This window comes from Vulpes lagopus, chromosome 17 (assembly GCF_018345385.1).
Source record: "Vulpes lagopus strain Blue_001 chromosome 17, ASM1834538v1, whole genome shotgun sequence".
NCBI classification, from domain to species: domain Eukaryota; kingdom Metazoa; phylum Chordata; class Mammalia; order Carnivora; family Canidae; genus Vulpes; species Vulpes lagopus.
The window spans coordinates 28,233,922-28,255,230 of NC_054840.1; the positions used below are offsets into that span (position 1 = coordinate 28,233,922).

Sequence of the window (21,309 nt, forward strand, 5' to 3'; positions counted from 1 at the left end):
AATACCCTCCTAGCTGACTTCTTATATTTCCAGTAGATTACTTATTTTCATATCACTGTCATGTGCCTTGATTGTTAAAGAATGGTTTGCTGTTTCTCAGTTAAGAAGGATTTTATACTATAAATTACTGAAGAATTAAAGTGACTTTAGTAAATGATGACACTTAAGACTAAATTTATAAGAAAGTGTTTATTGTATTTTTATATTTATAGAAATGGTTTTAACTATTTGTTTCTCCTTACTATCTATTTAAAAAAATGTAACAGGATTTTTACATTCAGCAAGTGGAACGCCGAATGTCACGGTTAAAAGGAGAAATTAATTCAGAAGAAAAACAAGCCCTTGAAACAAAAATTGTTGAACTTAAAAAGATATTGGAGGAGAAAAAATCTACGTTTGACCTTTTGGAATCACAGATCAAGAAGCTTCATGTAACTTAGCCAAAAATACTTTTGATGCTTCAAATATCCTAGTCATTAGTCATTCTGTTTAAAGTCAACATGTTCCTAAGACTTTACTTTGGATAGGATGATTGCCAAGCTACCTGCATATATAACAAATGTATGAACTATAATGTTCACGTTTCTATACTGACTATGAGAATATAACATTACTATTGATTATGCACTTACTATATACTAAGTATATTAAATGTCTTTAGTATTTTATTTCATTTAATCTTTATCAGTGTCTTGTGAGGGAGATATTATGACTTGTGTCACAGATCAAGTAACTTGTCCTTGGTTACACAGCTAGTACAGAGAGCTAGGATTTGATCCCTGGTCCATAGGACTTCAAAATACTCTTAAATACTACATGATTTAAAACATTGATAAATTCCATTTTTCTATTATGTTTTTGCCAGAATAACTTGATTGCCCTTTATCTTTGAAATGACCTTTATGGGCCATCTATTACTGTTATTCATATATTTACTTGGTTACAGTATTTTGAATAGCTTAATTTTGTTAATATGGTAAAAATGTTCTCATCTTTCAGTGTTTTAATGCTTATAGTCATATAAAACCTATGTTAGGGGTACCTATGTAGTATAAAACCTGTGTTAAAGTTTAGCTGGAGAGTAAGAGTGAGGAACTGAGATCATGGACCTGAAAGGCATGAGAATCCCAAAGGATTTAAGTGTCATTTACAGTTTGAAAGGCTTGTGATGAGTGTCCTCTAGTGGTTATAAGGATAATTGCCCTGAATTCCTTTAGGACTATAAAGGTGAAAGGGAGCTCTTTTTAAAATTATTATTTTTTTAATTTAAAGATGATGAAATTTGGGTTTGGAGTAGTCTGTAGCCTGATGAAATTTTTAAAAACTGTTTCCTTAGCTTTGTGGAAAAGAACACATGTTTTGGAATCAGAAACAACTGGTTTTAAATATCAAGGTTGTATCAGTACTATTACTTTAACTTTTCTGAGCCCTAGTTAACTCCTCTGTTAAAGGAAAGAAAAGATTTGATATTATTTCAGGATGTTTGAAAGAATTAGAAGCAATGTATATTTTAATGCAGTGCTTTTAGGAGGTATTCAATAAATAGTATTATTTTAATTACATTGACTATGAGGAGAGTATTAATGCTACAGAATGATACAAGGATGACGTTTGTATCCAAGTGTGTTTCTTGACCCCGGCATGAATTGTGTGTCTGTTTTGCTTTGTGGGAATGGTTCTAGTGTTCTGCCTTCTAACTACTCTGGGGCTCTGTCCATTGTACAGTTGATTAGTACTAATGCCTATCCCAACTCTGGATTTAACAGAGAGATAAATGAATTAAAAGAAATGCATGTGAAGTTTTAAAGATGTAAAAGCTACTTAATCTTCTGATGAAGGTTTTCTTTTCTCAATAGTAGCATGAGATTGTGAAGTCATTCTGAATTACTTCTCTCATACCATTTCATCTTCTATTTTGCATAATAGAAGCTAATTCCTTCTGGTTGAAAATCACCTGAAATTAAAATTTTTTCATTCTAAAAGATAATTTTGTGAAATCACATCTTCATACAAAAAAAATTCCTCTTCTTACTGTCTTGCTACTATCTTAGGTCTTGATACCTTAGAGAAATACAGGCAATGAGAGAGACATAGGAGGGAGGGAGAGAGAAAAAGAGGGTAAAAGACAGCGAGAAAGGGACAGAACTAGGTCTTGGAACTAGAAAGTTTTTGCTTTTGGTACCCAGAGGGGACTATAAGCATAAACCTTGTCCTGGACTCTGGGTGAGCAGAAAGATAACACACCGTTATAAAGCTAGGAGACTGATATCTGGGTATGTGTAACACAAAAGCATTTGATGGAATTAGATCTTTTCTAGCATTTTTCTCTCTAGCAATATGTGATTATACATGTAATTAATAGTAAGAATACATGACACTTCTATGTGTCAAACACTGTTGTACGTACTCTTTGACAGTAACATCTTTAATCCTCACAGCAGTCCAGGGAGGTAGGTATGTTATCTCCATTTTAGAAAAGAGGAAACTGAGGAATGGTAGGCTGCCCAGCAGGGTCAGATGACTGATGTGTAATGAAGGCCATCTGATTCTAGAGTTTGTACTGTTAACCAAGTCCCTACACTTTTTTAGAATGTGAGGGTTTTTTCTTTCTGTGTCTTGGGTTGAATCAAATCATGAACTTCAGAAGGTGAACTGTGCCCTGAACCAATGCTTAGCTTCTTCCTCATATTTCTCCCCATAAATGGCAATCACCCAATAATTCAGATCAAGCCATACATAATATTTCCTGGAATTATTGAACTCAAACCAAATCCAAAAAATCAGTAGGTGATAAAAATGAAAATGTTTCTATGTGATTATCCACATGTATTATATTAGAAACATTAGAGCATGAAGAGTGAGATTTAAAAACCAATTATTATAAATATTCAATGGAGCATATAATTTAATGTAAGATGTATTTAATGTTCCTTTAAAATGTGTATTTATGTACCTCTCTTCCCCTTTTATAGAATGATCTTTATTTTATTAAGAAGTCAAATAGTAAAAATTGTGACGAAAAACAGTTCCTCATGACCAAAGTAAACGAACTAAACCTTTTCAATGACAGATCAGAGAAAGAACTTAATAAAACCAAAGCTTTGAAACAGGTACAGTAAAATCATATGTGCATATGATATTAAAAATCACATAATTTAATGCTAATTATAGAAAATTATAAAAACATACTAAATTATAAAGAAAATAAAGTTACTAGAATCACTGTATAGAAGATAATGTGTTAAAGTTATATTATTGCCTTCTAGTCTTTTGAAGAAAATTGGCTTTATATATATTATTTTTAAAAATTTAAAATCTATATCTATCTCCATGTATATCTCTAAACATTAAATATTCTTTATAAATTATTTTTAAAGGCTTCTTATAATTTATTACATGAAGTTACCATAATTTATTTAACCATCTCCTGTTTTTTGGATATGTATTTATTTTCAATGTTTGATTATTCTAAATAGTACTATCAGGGACACCTGGCTGGCTTAGTCGGTGGAGCTTGTGACTCTTTTTCTCAGGGTTATGAGTTTGAGCCCCACATTGGGTGTGGAGACCACTTAAAAAAAGTAATACCACCATATACCATGCATATATATCATTGTATAGTTATTTAATGAGTTAGGAAAAATTTCTAACTGTATAATTATGGCCCAAAAAGAATGAATATTTTCAGGTCTTGAAACTATTTTCCCTTTTTTTTTTTTTTAAATTTTACTTATTTGAGAGAGAGGGAGGAGCTGCTTGAGGGGAAAGCAGCTCTGTGCTAAGCAGGGAGTCCCATATCGGGCTTGATCTCATGACCCTGAAATCATGACCTGAGCCAAAATCAGGAGTCCAGGGCTAAGCTGACTGACCCACCCAGGTGACCCTATACTATTTTTAAGCCAAATTGTCTTCTGGAGGGCTCATTTGATACTCCCACCAGCAATGTGTGAGCATTCTATTTTACCACCTGGAAGGTTGGATATTGTAATTTATAAAATTGTTGTCAATTTGATGGAATAGTTTTTAAGTTGGTGACACGTGAAAACATTTTACATTTGAACATAAAATGTCAAATATTTATGTTTAAATAAAAATGTTTATGGGTGCCTGGGTGGCTCTGTGGGTTAAGCGTCCAGCGTTTGGTTTTGGCTTAGGGTTGTGGGATCAAGCCCCACATGAGATTCTCTAACTCCCTCTCCCTCTGCTCTCCCCTCCCTACTGCCACTCATGCGTGCTCTCTCCCTCAAACCAGTGTTTAAAACATTTTTTTCTATTATGTTATATTCTGTAATCTTTCTCTTTTGGATTTCTGGTTTATTATCTTAGCGCATATTTCCAACAGGAGGTTTATGTTTTTTAATTGCAAAAGACCTTCATACCTAAAAATAACAAGTGTCATAAATATTGTCAATATTTTTTCCATTTAAAATTTTTGTTCATTTTTTTGACATGAAAAAAAAATTTTAACATCAAATATTTTTTCCCTGCGTAATTTTTATGCTTAGAAACTCCTGTGTCATAGTAAAAATTAAACAAATGTTTACTATTTCGGTAACTGCATTGGTTTTATCTTACATTAAGTTTTTCATTCATCTGGAATTTATTTTTAGTACATTTGAGATGTAGGGATCTAATCTTTTCTCCAATTGAAAAGCTACATTTTGAAATAATAAAGTCTTATGTTCTGGAGTATTTGTTTCTGGGCTTTCTATTCTGAAAATTGATCTATTTGTGTACTCTTGTATCAATACACTATCCATGACTTAGAAAAAAAATTATTTATATGTTATTTTGTGAGATTTAGTTTAGAATATAAAAAATGTTCATCCATAGAACTTTATACATTTCCTGACTTTTAAGTTTCAATTTGGGGAATAAATTCTTCCTTTTTTTCCTTCTTTTTAGTAAAACTTAAATTTCAAATTGAATTATAATAAAACTTGGAATAAAATCTTTTCTTAAAAAGTAAAGGAACCGAAAGTCCTCATTCAGAGCAATCTAAATTTAATCCTACTTATCTTGGTCAGTGGTCAAATTAAGGATAGTTATATTTTCAAGTTTGACTTTTGTGGTAATAAAAATATTTTGGTTTGGGTGTAACAGTAATTATTTTAGCATCTGACAATTTTGTTACCTTGATAGGATTTGATGATAGAAGACAATCTTTTAAAACTTGAAGTTAAACGTACTCGAGAAATGCTTCACAGTAAGGCAGAAGAAGTACTTTCTCTGGAAAAAAGAAAACAGCAATTACACACAGCTATGGAAGAACGAATGGAAGAAATTAAGGTTCATAAAACAATGCTTGCATCACAAATAAGATATGTTGATCAAGAACGACAGAACTTAAGGTAATAATTTGAGTTTTAAAATACTGCTAAAATTTTTTGAAAATATAAGGGTGACGTCAGAAGAATTGACTGGAGGTTCATCTTTTTCTTAGTTGTTTGAAAAGGCTTCTAATATATAATATACATTTTAGTCATGAACCTATGCTTTTCCCTCCCTCTTTCCTTTGGCTAACTCTTAATCCTTTAGATTATCCCTTTAATAATGAGATCAGTAATTCCCTTGGAACTGATTTTTGTGTATGTTTTGTGGTAAGAGTTCAATAACATAGATACTTAATAGCTACATTTATTAACACAATTTTTCCCTAGAAGTTTTGCATATCTTTTATAAAAAAGATTTATTCCTAGGTACATGCTACTTTTTATTTAATTAAGTTAATTAATTACTTGAGAGAGAGAGAAAGTGTGATGGCGGGGAGGGGGAGAGAGGGCGAGGGAGAATCTCAAGCAGGCTCCAAGCTCAGTGCAGAGCCTGATGCCGAGCTTGATCCCAGGACCCTGAGATTGTGACTTGAGCTGAAATCAAGAGTCAGATGCTCAACTGACTAAGCCACGCAGGCGCTCCTACATGCTACTTTTAAAAATGTTTTTGTCAATGTTATCTCCTTTTATTTTTATTTATTTACTTTTTAAATTTATTTATTTATGATAGACGTACAGAGAGAGAGGCAGAGACACAGGAGGAGAGAGAACCAGGCTCCATGCCAAGAGCCGATGTGGGACTTGGTCCCGGGACTCCAGGATCACGCCCTGGGCCAAAGGCAGGCGCTAAACCGCTGAGCTACCCAGGGATCCCTGTTATCTCCTTTTAAATCATTCTATCTTGGGGATGCCCAGGTGGCTCAGTGGTTTAGTGCCTGCCTTTGGCCCTGGGCGTGATCCTGGAGACCTGGGATCGAGTCCTATGTCGGGCTCCCTGCATGGAGCCTGCTTCTCCCTCTCCTTTTGTCTCTGCCTCTCTCTCTCTCTCTCTCTCTCTCTCTCTGTGTCTCATGAATAAATAAATAAAATCTTTAAAAAAAACATAAATAATTCCATCTTTGGTTTGTTGCTGGCATTATAGAAATACAGTTGATTTCTATATATTAAGAATCCAACAACTTTGCTTCAACTCTTATTAATCCTGACAGTTATCTATAGATTCTAATTTCTAGGTATTTCATTCACATCATTTACAAATAACAGTTTTGTGCCTCCTTTTTTTTCAGCCTTTATAACTTTTCTTTCTATTGCTTCACTGTCCTTGTTATCTGACCTCCAGGTCAGTGCTGACTAGCAGTGATGATTGCAGGTCCCCTTGTCCTGTGCCTGATATTGAAGGAATCGTTTTATCGTTAAATATGAGTTGCAGATTTCTTTGAAATACCCTTTATAATATCAAAGGAGTGCCCATCTATTTTCATTCTTTCTAAGAGGTCATTTTAATTTGTCTCATCAGGAATGGACTTCTGTTGGATGCTTTTTCTGTGTTTGTTGATATGATGTAGATCCTTCTAGTCTGTTAATATAGCTAAATATATAGATTGATTTTTCAAAGTTAAAATAACATTACATTCCTAGAATAATCAAAACTTGTCTGTCACATATTACATTTTGTATATATCTACATTTTGTTTGATGATATTTGTATACAATTGTCCCATCTATAAATTTCCTTTCTGTGTTACCCTTGTCAAATTATAGTTTACTAAGGTTATGTCAGCTTTCATAGAATGATTTTGTGTATTTTTAAATTTTTCTATAGTCTGGATAAGTTTGCAAAAGAGTAGAACTGGATTTTTTTAAAAAGATTTTTATTTATTTAGTCATGAGAGACACACAGAGAGAGGCAGAGAGAGAGGTAGGAGACAGGAGAAGCAGGCTCCCTGCAGGAGCCCGATGTGGGACTCGGTCAGGGACTCCAGGATCACACCCTAGTCAAAGGCAGATGCTCAACTGCTGAGCCATCCAGACATCCCTAGAATTACATCTTTCTTGAATTTTCAAAGATTTCACTCATAAAGCCCTTGAAGGCCTGGACTTTTTTTTGAAGATTTTCAACTGTTGGTTCAATTTACTTATTAGTGATAGGACAATACAGAAATACAATTGTATTTCTTCTTTAATCAGTTTTAGTAAATTATATTTTTCCTAGGAAAAAATTTCCATTTCTGCTAAATTTTCAAAGTTATTGCCATAAAGTTGTTCACAGTATCATTTGGTTATTTGTTTAATAGCTGTAGTATTTGTAGCTTTTCATTCTTGATATTGGTTATTTGTGACTTCTCTTTTTTTAGGTGGGTTAAATCTCACCAGTAGTTAATGAATTTTATTACTCTTTGAAAAGAAGCAATGCTTGTTGATTTTTTTCCTATTGTGAATCCACTTTTCTATTTTATTATTTATTATTATTTTTAAAGATTTTATTTATTTATTTGGGAGAGAATGCATGAGCTAGGGGAGAAGCAGAGGGAGAAGGAGAGGAAGGGGGAAGAATCTCAAGCAGATTCCCTGCCAAGCCCAGAGCCTGATGTGGGGCTTCACTCACAACCCTGAGATCATGACCTGAGTTGAAACCAAGAGTCTGATGCCTAACTGACTGAGCCACTCAGGTGCCTCAATTTTCTATTTTATTATTCCTGCTCTCACATTTACTATTTTTTCCTTCTATTTTTGTGAGTTTATTTAGATGTTAGCTTCTTCTTTTTTTTTTTAAGATTTTATTTATTTATTCATGAGAGACACACACAGAGAGAGACACACACACACACACACACACACACACACACACACACACAGAGGTAGAGGGAGAAGCAGGCTCCTAATGGAGCCACCTGAGCCAGCCAGGTGCTCTGAATTTCATAGCATTTTCATTTTTCATGAAATGTAATGTTCCTCTTGACTTTTTAAAAATTGATTTTACATTTAAGAATGTAAATGGTGAAAAAAAATGTAAATGGTGGACATGTGGGTGGCTCAGTTAAGTGTCTGCCTTCAGCTCAGGTCATGATCCCAGGGTCCTAGGATTGAGTCCCACATCGGGCCCCCTGCTTGGCAGGGAGTCTGTCTCTCTACCTCTACCCCCTGCTTTTGCTCTCTCTCTTTCTCATGCTCTCTATCTCTCAAATAAATAAATAAAATCTTTAAAATAAGGTAAGCGGCGTTCTTTGCTCATGGGACGTACCAAAACAGGTAGCAGGCAGGATGGTTTGTTGACCCCAGGTTTTCATCACTGAGTAATAATATTCCATTGCATATATCTATCCCAATTTATGCATACATTTACCTGTTGATGAACATATTGTTTTTGGGTTTTGGCTATACAGATAAAGCTGTTATGAACATATGTGTTCTTGGTATGAACATATGCTTTCTTTTTTCTTGGATAAATACCTAGAAATGAATCATATTCTTTCTGTCTTTCCTGGCTTTCATTGGTTTTATTGAATTTGCTTTTCCCTTCTTTCCTCTTTTATTATTTGGAATATAAACATTCTAATTTTAATTATTTGTTGGTTATTCTTAAATTCAAAAGAAATTTTAATTTTCCTATTTTTCTGAGAATACTGATTAATTAGCTCCTATGATTTTTTCCTTATCTTATTAAAAGATAAGACTTTTAGCATCTTTTCCTGCTACATTTTCTCTCTCCATCTTTCAAGTATTATTGAAACCACTAATTATAGTTTCAGGTTGTTATTTACTGTTTTTAATATTAGGTCTCTATTTTTTTTTTAAGATTTTTTTTAAAATTTATTTATTCATAGAGGCAGAGACACAGGCAGAGGGAGAAGCAGGCCCCATGCAGCGAGCCCGAGGGACTCGGGACTCGATCCTGGGTCTCCCGGATCACGCCCTGGGCTGCAGGTGGTGCTAAACCGCTGTGCCACCAGGGCTGCCCTATTAGGTCTCTATTTTTAAAGAACTCCTTTCTCATAGCTTACATCAAACTATATAGTCAATTGCCAACAATAATTCAACCTAGCTGTATGTTTCCTTTGTTTTTGGTTTAATATTGTTTCATTTATACGGTGTCATCTTTTTTTCTTGGATTCCCATTTCATTTCTCTGGAGTAGGATCTGAATTTTTTTTCCCCAGAATTGATGGTTTCTGAAATTTTTGAGTCCTTGCATGTTTATTTTATTATTATTTTAAAAAATATTTTATTTATTTATTCATAGAGACAGAGAGAGAGAGAGGCAGAGACACAGGCAGAGGGAGAAGCAGGCTCCATGCAGAGAGCCCGACGTGGGACTCGATCCAGGGTCTCCAGGATCACGCCCTGGGCTGCAGGTGGCACCAAACCACTGCGCCACCGGGGCTGCCCTTATTTTATTATTTTTATTTTTTAAAAAAAGATTTTATTTATTTGAGAGAGTATGTGCATGAGTGGTGGGGAGGGGCAGTGAGAGAGGGAGAAGCAGGCTCTCTACTGAGCAGGGATCCTAACTCAGGCTCCATCCCAGGAGCTAGGATCACAACCTGAGCCAAAGGCTGATGCTCACTGACTGAGCTAACCAGGTACCCTGAGTTTTTACATGTTTAACACATACTTACTCTGTTCATATTTGAATTAGAGTTGAACTTTGAAAGCATTGTTTCGTTGTTGTTTTTTTTTTTTAAGATTTTATTTATGTATTCATGAGAGACACAGAGAGGCAGAAGGAGCCCCATGTGGGCCTCGATCCTGAGACCTCAGGATTACAACTGGAGCCAAAGGCAGACTCTCAACTGCTGAGCCACCCAGGCGTTGCTCCTTGTTTCATATTCTTATACATGACAGAGTTATTTATGAAAGGTCTGATTCAGACTAATTCATTTTATTTTGTAGGGAACCTGGTTTTTGTTTTCTGTTTGAAAAGCTTTGGGACATTCTTTATCCTTAGGTTTTCAGAATTTCTCTTTGTTCTGGGTGGTTTTTTTGGATTTTTGGTTTTTGGTTTTCATTTTTCTTGTTTGAAAGAAACAAGAGCTCTTGGTGAGCTCTGTTAATTATTTCAGTCAAGTTTTTCTTTAGGTTAGGGAAATTTTTTTCCTATTAGTTCTTTAATTTCTCACACCACCCTCTATTTTCTGCATTTTTTGCTCATTTTAGTGGATGTTGGTTTGTCTTCTGGATTTCTTCACTTCACTTTCATTTTAAAGTTTCTGTTCTATTTCACTTTTTAAGATATTCTCATTCTTTCTTTCCCTGTTCTCTTCCTTTCTGCTTCCTTTCCATTCTCTGCCCCCCTTTCTTTCTCTAGATCACTGATTCTTTCTTATTTACTACTATTAAATTAAAAAGGGGGAAACTGTTTGTAATGACTCTTGTTCCTTCATTGGCCTTTTCATAGCAGCCCATTCTTGTTTATGGATAGTTTGGGATCAATATCCTCTCATCTTTTAGAGATACTAAAATACTTTGGAAGTTCTCTTCTGTCCCTTGCATTATTTGTCTTAGTATGTCATGTGGTTGCTCACTTTGTTCTTTTCATTCATGCTGTTAACTTTCCAGTATGTTTGATAGTCCTTGGATTTCTGTTATTTAATAACAAATGTTTAAATAATAATAGTGGTGATTGATATAGCAGCTGGTATGGTTTCTTCTGCAATTAGGTAGATCGTTTTCTCCAGCTGGTCTCTCCTCTAATTGGGAGGGCTGCTTGTTGGCACCGGGCTAATTTGTCCCTTAATGAGCATAAGGAGTTTATTTTGGATGATAAAGACTTTACTTTCTTCATGGATGGAACTTTGTTTTTTATTAACCCCACTTTTGGGGGGGCCTGGAATCACCATGCTCTTTTTTACTTTTCTCTCTAGCTCCAACATAATACTAGGAACTCTGATAATGGGTGGGTGGGTGGGGGGTAATCACTGAAGCATAAATAATTCCTGCCAACATTTCCCTAAACTTTGAGGGATTGAGGAGAGTGGCCCAGATATTTAGACAGTCCATTAATTACTCACCTTAATAATGGTCTCAGATATCCCTTTTGGTTTTTTTATTTATTATTTCTGTATTTGAATTTTCTCTAGACTTTTTTTGTGAAACATGGCTCTTATTTCTGCATTAATAATCTTCTGTCTGTATCTCCCTCCACTCCCCCATCAATCATATCCCATTTGTTTCCCATTTTTTCATGAATTCATGACAAAATTGTGTCTTTCGTTTTCCCAGAGCTGTGTTTTTTTTTTTTTTTTTATTCTTTTCTATTTTAGGAAGGAGGAGAGATATACTTGTAGTCAATCCACATTAAGATGGAAGACCAACAGGCCTTGTCTTTTACAGTCATATAAAGGTTGACTAAATATTTTTTGATTATACAACATAATACTTAAAAATAAACAAAACCATAACTTCTGTTAATATATTTTACCACCAATTTTCTTTAGGAGTGGGAATGCTGGTAGGTTGAAGATTTCTTTTCACCATGGTTGGACAGTATGCTTTCATAAGGTGGTAGTAGGCAAATGAGTCACTCTTCATGTTGCCATACATATTTAGCATAATTAGCATTATTATAAAATAAATTTTAAAAGGTTCATAAAATATGAATTTACCAAAATAAAAGGAAAAAATAATCAGCAGATTCGAAATTGTGGGACACAGTTCTTCATGTGTTTCTCATATTTCTGTATGTCTTGCAAGGAAAGGCACTAACTTTCCCATCCTGGAGTCTTGTTAAAAATTTTTGGTAAAAAACACATAATATAAAATTTACCATATTAATCATTTTTAAGCGTACAGTTCAGTAATGTTAAGTGTATTCACATTGTTGTGCAATAGGTCTCCAAAACTTTTTCATTTTCTGAAATTGAAACTCTATACCCTCTAAACACTAACCTTCCATTTTTTCCTTCCTCCAGCCCTTGGTAACACCATTTTTTCTGTATGAATTTGACTGCTTTAGATACTTGATGTAGGTGGAATCATGTAGTATTTGTCTTTTGTGACTGGCTTATTCCACTTAGCACAGTGTCCTCAGGTTCACCTATGTAGTATGTGATTCAATTTCCTTTTAAAGCTGAATAATTTTCCATTGCATGTATATACCACATGTAGTGTATCCATTCATCTGTCCATGGATGTTGGGATTGCTTTATCTCTTGGCTATTATGAATAATGGTGCTATGAACATTGAGGTGCAGAGATTTCTTGAAGTACCTGCTTTCAGTTTTTTTTGGCTAACTGGGATTGCTTGATCATATGGTACTTTTATTTGTAATTTTTTGAGGAACTACCATACTGTTTTCCTTAGTGGTTGCATCATGTTACATTTCCACAAACAGTGCACAAGTGTTCTAGTTTCTCCACATTGTTGATAAGTTTTTTTTAAAGATTTTTTATTATTTTTATTTTTTCATTTTTAAAAAAGATTTTATTTATTCATGACAGACACAGAGAGAGAGAGAGAGAGAGAGAGAGAGAGAGAGGCAGAGACAAAAGCAGAGGGAGAAGCAGGATCCATGCAGGGAGCCCGACATGGGACTTGATCCTGGGTCTCCAGGATCACACCTTGGGCCAAAGGCAGCGCTAAACTGCTGGGCCACTGGGGCTGCCCAAGACTTATTTTAGAGAGAAAGAGTGAACTGGTGGGGGGAGGGACAGAGGGAAAAAGAATCTTGAGCAGACTCCCTTGCTGAACATGGAGCAGATCATGACTTGAATCAAGAACCAGCAGCCTTGCACCCCATTGTTTATAGCAGCAAGGTCCACAATAGCCAAACTGTGGAAGGAGCCTCGATGTCCATCAACAGATAAATGGATAAAGATGTGATCTATATATACAATGGAATATTACTCAGCCATTAGAAATGACAAATACCCACCATTTGCTTCAACGTGGATGGAACTCGAGGGTATTATGCTGAGTGAAGTAAGTCAATCGGAGAAGGACAATCATTATATGGTTTCAGTCATACTGGGAATATAAAAAAAAAGTGAAAGCGATTATAGGGCAAAGGAGAGAAAATGAGTGGGAAATATCAGAGAGGGAGCCAGAACATGAGAGACTCCTAACTCTGGGAAACGAGCAAGGGGTAGTGGAAGGGGAGGTGGGTGGGAGGTTGGGGTGACTGTGTGATGGGCACTGAGGGGGGCACTTGACAGGATGAGCACTGGGTATTATACTATATGGTGGCAAATCAAACTCCAATAAAAAAATATACCAAAAAAAATGTACAATGAAAAAAAGACCAGCAGCTTAACCGAGCCACCCAGGCACCCTGCCACTACTTTGTTTTTCTTTTTCAGTAGTTACCTTAAGGCTGTGAGGTAATATATTGTGGTTTTAATTTCCATTAAACTATCTTTTAAAAGATGTTCGGATAGTGTATAGCCTCAGAAGCTAGAGGTGGTATCCTCTAAGTATTGGATATATTTGCTTAGTTCCCAAATATTCTATAAATATTTGAATTACCTAAACTTGAGGCTCCTCAGCTGTGATGTAAACCTAGGGTGTGTGTAACATCCATTTGAGCCCTTCTTCACTTGCATGGGACTTTGAGAGTTCTGCAAGCAGGAGGCTTATGCTACTTGGTGTGCCATGAATGGCAAAGTCCTTTTTCTCTGACCTAGGAATCATGTCTTCTGCCAATATCCATGAAACTATGGCAGCCTAACTTCTTAGTTTTCAAATAGGGAGAAACCTGAGACCCTTCCCACTAATTGTGAAATTTAAAAGTGTACATATTTAACCTGTTTGAATGCAGTAGTCATAAAAATGTCTTATATAAGAAAAGTATAGTTTAAAAAAAGCATGTTGTTTTTCAGTATTTTTTTTCTCTGTATTAGTGCTGAGTTTCATGAGAGGCTAAGTAAAATTGATAAGCTGAAGAATAGATATGAAATTATTACTGTTGTTATGCTGCCTCCTGAAGGAGAAGAGGAGAAAACACAGGCCTATTATGTGATAAAGGTAATCTTAATTGATTCATAGTTGTGATAAAGTATCTTTTTGGTCTGCTCTTTAACAACCAAATGGCTTTTTTTCCCCCCATGCAATCTTAAATTTCATAGCACTCTTGTAGCTACCATACTAGATTAGGTCCATAAAATATTAGTTGTCAGGTGGAGGTACTGAAGCTATTATTACTATTTTTAGAAGATTTATTTATTAGAGAGAATGAATGGGCGCAACAGGACATGAGTGGGGCGAGGGGCAAAGAGTAAGGGAGAAAATCTCAGGGTGACTCCAGGCTGATCATGGAGCTGAATCTGGGCTCAATCTCACAACCCTGAGGTCATGACCTGAGCTGAAATTTAGGCACCTAACCGGTGGAATTACCCACCGGCTGAAGTACCCAGGTGCCCCCTGAAACTATTATTTTTATACATCTCAAGTCTGTGAGGTCAAAGAGAAGTCTGGATTGCTCTTTGATACTTTTTTTTTTTTTTGCTATCATTTGTATCATATCACTTTCCCTCTTTATTCAAGGTTCATAATAGATTTTACCCTAAGACCTGCTGTCACAATGTGTGCATTTAGTGTCATGTGACAGCCTGTTCAACATGTAAAGCTCAAGTCTTTACTTCACTATAGCCATCCACCCATATGGCTACACCCTAGACCATACTAACCTACAGGAGAAATGAGTCCCAGTTCTCAGACTGCTCTTGTAACTCATCAGTCTATACTACCTCAGGCTTCTGCCTATTATTGATGAGACTTTTCTCCTCTCAGGTTTTGAAGGTCCCTGAGAGGTGATAGGCTCTAGGCTGATCAGTGTTGGGAAGGTAGATGTTGCAATTCCAGTTTCTCTTTGTTCGTATCTTGGTTCTATCCCTGACCAAGTAGGTGACCTTGAATGTTATTTAATCCTTTGGAGGGCTTAGTTTTACTTGCAAAATGAAGATATTATTACTTTTGTTGTGAGAAGTGAAGAAATATATGTAAAATCCTTAAACACTGTCTAGAACAAAATAAGCCCTCAGTAAATATCTTGGTACTATCCCTGACCAAGTAGGTGACCATGAATGTTATTTAATCCTTTGGAGGGCTTAGTTTTACTTGCAAAATGAAGATATTATTACTTTTGTTGTGAGAAGTGAAGAAATATATGTAAAATCCTTAAACACTGTCTAGAACAAAATAAGCCCTCAAAAAAAGCCCTTGTTATTGTTAATGCTGTGATGAAGATGATGCATCCACTTCTCAGGAGTACAGGCAAATTTTATAAGAAAGAGTATGCCTTCTGTTAATAGTGAAGTTGCTGGATAAATGTCAGCATAAGGGGGATGTAAGATGAATAGAGGTGATCAGTTACCTTCCCAATTTCCTAATGCTACTCTTCATTTTCTATCCTCTTCAGGGTCCTCAGCTTGCCACGTTATTCCATTTTTCATTATATGGCATATTTAAATGTTTTACTCTCAATACTCCATTCACATGTGCCAGATGTGTAAAAATTAAACTTTGTAACTAGACTGTCTTATGTGGTCTTTATAAGGAAACAGTCCAGTTCTGACCACAATTTAATGAAAGTATTAGAAAATGAGATTACTAGATAATGCTTTAAAATGCTGACAGAAAGGTATAAATGAAAATTTGTTCCTTTCTAATCTAGGAGAGAAGGTATACATTCTATAATATCTGATTTGGAACCAAATAGGATCATAGCACTTTTAGAAGTTTACCATATACATAGAATTAGATCAGGAAATATATGGGATTCGATCCTGGGTCTCCAGGATCGCGCCCTGGGCCAAAGGCAGGCGCTAAACCGCTGTGCCACCCAGGGATCCCTCCACTACAATATTTTTCAAATGAAAATGTTGCCATTCTAACCTCAACTTACAGGAATTACGTTATAATTTAAGAACTTTTTTTTTTTTTTTGCTATTTTTTATTACATACAATTTATTACAAAAAATGTGTACCATATTTTGAAGCATAATAAATACCAGTGAAAATGCTGAGATTAACAGTTACCAATAAAACATTTCAAATGGCCACATTTCTGGTTTAAATACACATACCTAGGGATTGAATAAATTACCAAATGAAATTATTAGTTGATTTTGATAAAAAATGGGTTTTGACACTTTTAAATATATATCCATACTATCCCTGTCAACATTTAATTGGAGTTCTTTTGAACTTTTTGTACTCCCAGGGATGGAGTTAAACTGTAAAAAATCAAAATATACCCACTACTGAGAATTTTTGGGTTTCAGAAGTTTATAGATTGCATTTTTTTCCAGCCACATTTAACAATTCTAATTAAAAAATATTTTTAAATGTGGCACAATATACATAAAATTGGCCATTATAACAATTTTTTTTCATTATAATAATTTTTAATTGTGCAGTTCTGTGATATTAAGTACATTCCCACTGTTGTGCAACCAACACCAACATCCATCTCCACAACTTTTTCATCTTCCAAAACTGAAACTGTCTACACATAAAACACTGAATCTTCATTTTTCCCTCTCCTCAACCCTGGGCAACCATCATGCTACTTTCCGTCTGAGAATTTCATTGTTATAGGCATCTCCAGTAAGTGAAATCATGCAGTGTTTCTCCTTTTAAAAATATGGAGTGTTTCACAAATTGGCATGTTATTCTTGTGCAGGTACCACACTAATTTTTTCTATTTGTTCCAATTTTAGTATGTGCTATTGAAGTGAGTACCCTAGTTTTAATATTACTTAACTGTTCAAAGATATTGAAATCCTCGTTCTAATAATATAAGTGGGTCGGAAATAATATGCATTTACTTTCCTAGGTGTACCTTGCTCACCTCTTTCATTCCTTAAAGACTTAAAATGGGAAAGTGTTCCTAAGCTTCTTTCAGGCCAGAAACCTGCATTCTCCTTATTGAACAGATCTAATTTGAAACCACCTCCTCGTTAATCCTAACTTTTCCCATCAAGGTTTAGACCTGGTTAGCTTTCTGGTAAATTTTTGTTGGAAAGTTAAAATAAGCTTTGGTTAGTTATTATACTTCCATCAGTTTGTATCCTACATACTAGATTTTGAAGGTCTCGGGGAGTAAGTCTTCTACTCTAAATCAAGTGCGAGAAATAAATGCCTAATGCTGCATGTGGGCCCCAAGGTAAATTGTGAATAAACTATTACTGTACTATATATATATATTCAAACTATAAATAGTGTGAATAAACTATTTCCTGCCCTAGAAACAGACATTTTATTTTCTCCCATGATATTTCTGTGCAATCAGTTATATTCTGTTTCATAGGCTGCTCAAGAAAAAGAAGAACTTCAAAGGGAAGGTGACAGTTTGGATGCTAAGATCAACAAAGCTGAAAAAGAAATCTATGCTCTAGAAAATACATTGCAAGTGTTGAGAAGCTGCAACAACAATTACAAACAATCTTTTCAAAAAATCACTCCATCTAGTATGTAGGAGTTAAAATTTTTTAATGAATATATGCAATTAAAGTTGTACTTATTTTTAAGGAGGAACATTGTGAGACATGAAAACAAAAATATACCATGTTTAAGTCAGAAAATCACCTCCCTCCCCTTTTTTTTTATCGTTTTTATTTTTTAAGTATCTCTGTGCCCCACGTGGGGCTCAAACTCACAACCCCAAGATCAAGAGACCAGGGCTCTACTGACTGAGCCAGCCAGGGGCCCCCTAACCTCCCTCCCTTTAAAATAAGGGCTAAGTTGTTTCCATTATTAGTTCTAGCAATATTGCATATCACTTCTCTGGGAATTAATTTCAAATGTAAAGAAAATTGCAGCACATTGGCTGCTCTATGTTGACAAAACAAGAATGGCTACTACATGCTCATACTGTTTTTCAACAAATAGATATAAGGAATTTAACTTTCTTCTATAACACAATATGTTAGAAGTTTCGTATTTGTAAGGCTTTAAACCTGCTTTCTACATAACATGTTAAAAATTTAAACTAAGAATTCTCTAATTCTAGGTGATGAGTATGAACTAAAAATCCAACTAGAAGAACAAAAAAGAGCTATTGATGAAAAATACAGATACAAACAAAGACAAATCAGGGAACTACAGGAAGATATCCAGGTATATTCTATAGGCTTTAGTAATAAGCCCTTAGTAAAAGTTAACTGTTGTCATTATCATGTCTACTGTCTTGTTACCTTGTTGAGAGAAGATAATTTTTTAAAGTAGTAAAAGTCTCATTTAATTAAAATAAGGGAAAAAATGACCAAAATATTAAATAAATTAGTTAAAATCACAGTACTAAGCACAGAATGGACTACTGATAATGACTTATTAATTAGTTGATGAATCATAGCTAATTGTGGTCTACCCAGTAACTTTTAATGAACTTTTATTTAATTCCTTAAAGATTGCTCCTTAAATAAAATTTGAAAGATAAAAATAACTTAGTAGAAAGTAGTTACTAAACCACATCATTGAAAGAGAAAACCATGTACTTGGTTAGGAAGCTCTATGTAAACATTTAGATCTTTTTTTTTTTTGGCTGTTTGAAGGAACCAATGGTATAAAATTTGAATCTTTGAAAATTACATGCTTTTAACAGCTATTGTTTGATTTATATCCCCCTGCCCCATAAAAATATTTTCCAGTGGAATTATATACAAAACTTAACCACTTGGATGGCTCAGTGGTTGAATGCCTGCCTTTGGCCCAGGGCGTGATCCTGGGGTCCCAGGATTGAGTCCCTCCCACATGCTCCCTGCAGGGAGCTGCTTCTCCCTCTGCCTATGTCTCTACCTCTCTGTCTCTCATGAATGAATACAATCTTTAAAAAAGATTAAAACCATTGTACTTATTATCTACCAACATATACAAAAATAAATGAATTAAAATTAAATGAACACTTAAAAAAATGGCAAGCTGTAAGTTACTGATTCTAACCAATAAGTATTTTAACACTTTTTCTGCAGAGCATGGAAAATACTTTAGAAGTTATAGAACATTTAACAAATAACGTCAAAGAAAAATTATCAGAGAAGCAGGCTTATTCATCTCAACTAAATAGAGAAACTGAAGAGCAAAGGCCAAAGTTAGAGAGAGTAACTAAACAGGTATTGCTGTCTATTTAAAAACTGACCTGTCATATTTATGTATTTTGGAGTTCTAGATGGTAACTCCAAATCCTCCTTCATTCATTAAAAAATACTAAGTTCTGGTAAATAGGTATAAATAATGATTAACTACTGTTGACCAACAACAGTGTGCAAAACTCACCAAGGAGATCCGACTTTTGAAAGACACAAAAGATGAAACACTAGAAGAACAAGACATCAAACTTCGTGAAGTGAAACATTTCCACAAGATCATTGATGAGATGCTAGCTGAGGTCACAGAAGAAAATGCTGAGATCCGTATTATCCTTCAAACATACTTTCAACAGGTACCTTCTAGCTAAAATATTTTAAAAACTTAATAAAGTTTATGGCATTTATCATAGAGTGAAGTCTAACTAAAAATATTCTAAAATGCAGTGGTACTAATAATTGCTATTGAATATTCCTCCAGAATGGCTTAGAACTACCTACAGCTGGTACTAAAGGCAGTCGCCAGAGTTCTAGGTCTCCTTCACAGACTTCACTGTTATCAGCAAGGTTAGTGGAAGGTTAAAAATCATCTCGTTAACTCTCTATCCTATGCAAATACCTCCACAGTGCTCTCCTTACCTTTACCCACCTTTCTATGTTAGTGTCATGTATACAGCAAACAGCCAGCAGAGCAAGACTCTTTCTGATTTGTCTGAGGTCAGTTTCTATTAGTGCATGGAGTATTTTGTGACTTCCAGCTATTTCAGTAGGATAAAGTAGGGTGAAGTTTTGGAGGTTACATCCTGCATGATTAACCCTCAGTACGGGGTAAATTTAAACCATAAAAAGGCAACTTAAGTGTACAGACATATGGAGTATGGTTTTTATGATTAAAACCACATTATGAAGTTTTAAGTAGTCACAATTTTATTTCATTTTTGCTGCTTTATTTTGCTAACAAGAAAATCATTTACTCCTGCAGTTTAGTTTTATATGCAGAATTCTATCAGGTAGATGTTTAATCACTCTTGTGCTTTGCTGACAAAAATTATTGATGATGATCCTAATTTTAAAATTCCCAATCTCCTACATCCAGTAGCCATCCATTCCATTCACTCATTCAGAAATAAAGGGACATCCTAAAATGTTTAAGTAAAACAAAACTGTTTCTACATAAACATGGTAAACAGTCAGTCACCTGAACGCTTGCTGTACTTTCATATTTTTAAACCTTAGTATTTCAGAATTGTATAGCTAGTTACATGCTTTTCAAATAACCTCATCACTTTATCCTGTCAATAGGCCTCATTTTCTTTTCCTGAGCTTACATTACATAACCTGTTATTGTAGCCATTCTTGCCAGCACCCAGATTCCCATGGTCCCCTTTTAAAAAATCTTTTATGCTTAACTTTTTGCAAAACCTTTTAAGTGCTTAAGGATTCCACTTCTAAATTATAGTTGAAAATATTTTTCTCATAAATATATTTGCTGAACTAGTTTGAAACTCTGTATTACCTTTTTTCTCTGAACTAATTTTTTGACTTAATGGTTATGCTTTACAAATTTAGTACTATTAATATACTTTTTGATTTCTTTAATTGCCTGTGGGTTTTGTTTGTTTTTGTTTTTTTTCGTTTGTTTGTTTTTGCCATTAGCGAGGGGGTCTCTACTAATATAAATTTTGAGTTAAATTTAAAATAGTGTTTTTCTTTTCCTGCAGGTCATCCAGAAGTACCACAAGTGTTGCCTCTCAGACTTCAATTAAAGTATTAGAGCTGAACTTTCCAGCCTCCTCTTCAGTGACTGGTAACATTTCCAGGCCAGCAAGTGCTACCACTATCCCCAGTAATGGTAAAAACAAAAAGGGCAGCAAATAAACATTTTAATCCCTTTTGTAGAAGTTGTAAATACAATAACAAAAATCTTACTTTTAAAATAGTGAATTCCACCCTATACTTGTGGGTGCTGTGTAGTGACATTAAAGAGAGGCCCCCTGAAATTGTGTCAGAAATATGCA

At 34.8% G+C, this 21,309-nt stretch overlaps 1 protein-coding gene and 1 non-coding gene across 2 annotated transcripts in view; one reads left to right on the forward strand and one right to left on the reverse strand.

The window, feature by feature from the left end:
* Positions 1-21,169, forward strand: part of CCDC39 (coiled-coil domain containing 39) — a 44,667-nt gene extending 23,498 nt beyond the window's left edge. Inside the window, exons 11-20 of the mRNA XM_041731819.1 lie at positions 267-431; positions 2,973-3,110; positions 5,143-5,351; positions 14,108-14,231; positions 17,518-17,677; positions 18,220-18,326; positions 19,178-19,318; positions 19,468-19,647; positions 19,773-19,858; positions 21,013-21,169. Coding sequence (XP_041587753.1) covers positions 267-431; positions 2,973-3,110; positions 5,143-5,351; positions 14,108-14,231; positions 17,518-17,677; positions 18,220-18,326; positions 19,178-19,318; positions 19,468-19,647; positions 19,773-19,858; positions 21,013-21,169 — 1,467 coding nt within the window. The remainder of the gene's footprint in view (positions 1-266; positions 432-2,972; positions 3,111-5,142; positions 5,352-14,107; positions 14,232-17,517; positions 17,678-18,219; positions 18,327-19,177; positions 19,319-19,467; positions 19,648-19,772; positions 19,859-21,012) is intronic.
* On the reverse strand, positions 16,846-16,947 carry LOC121477643. The gene has a single exon (XR_005984313.1). It is a non-coding gene; the product is annotated as a U6 spliceosomal RNA (small nuclear RNA).
* Positions 21,170-21,309: the final 140 nt, after the last annotated feature.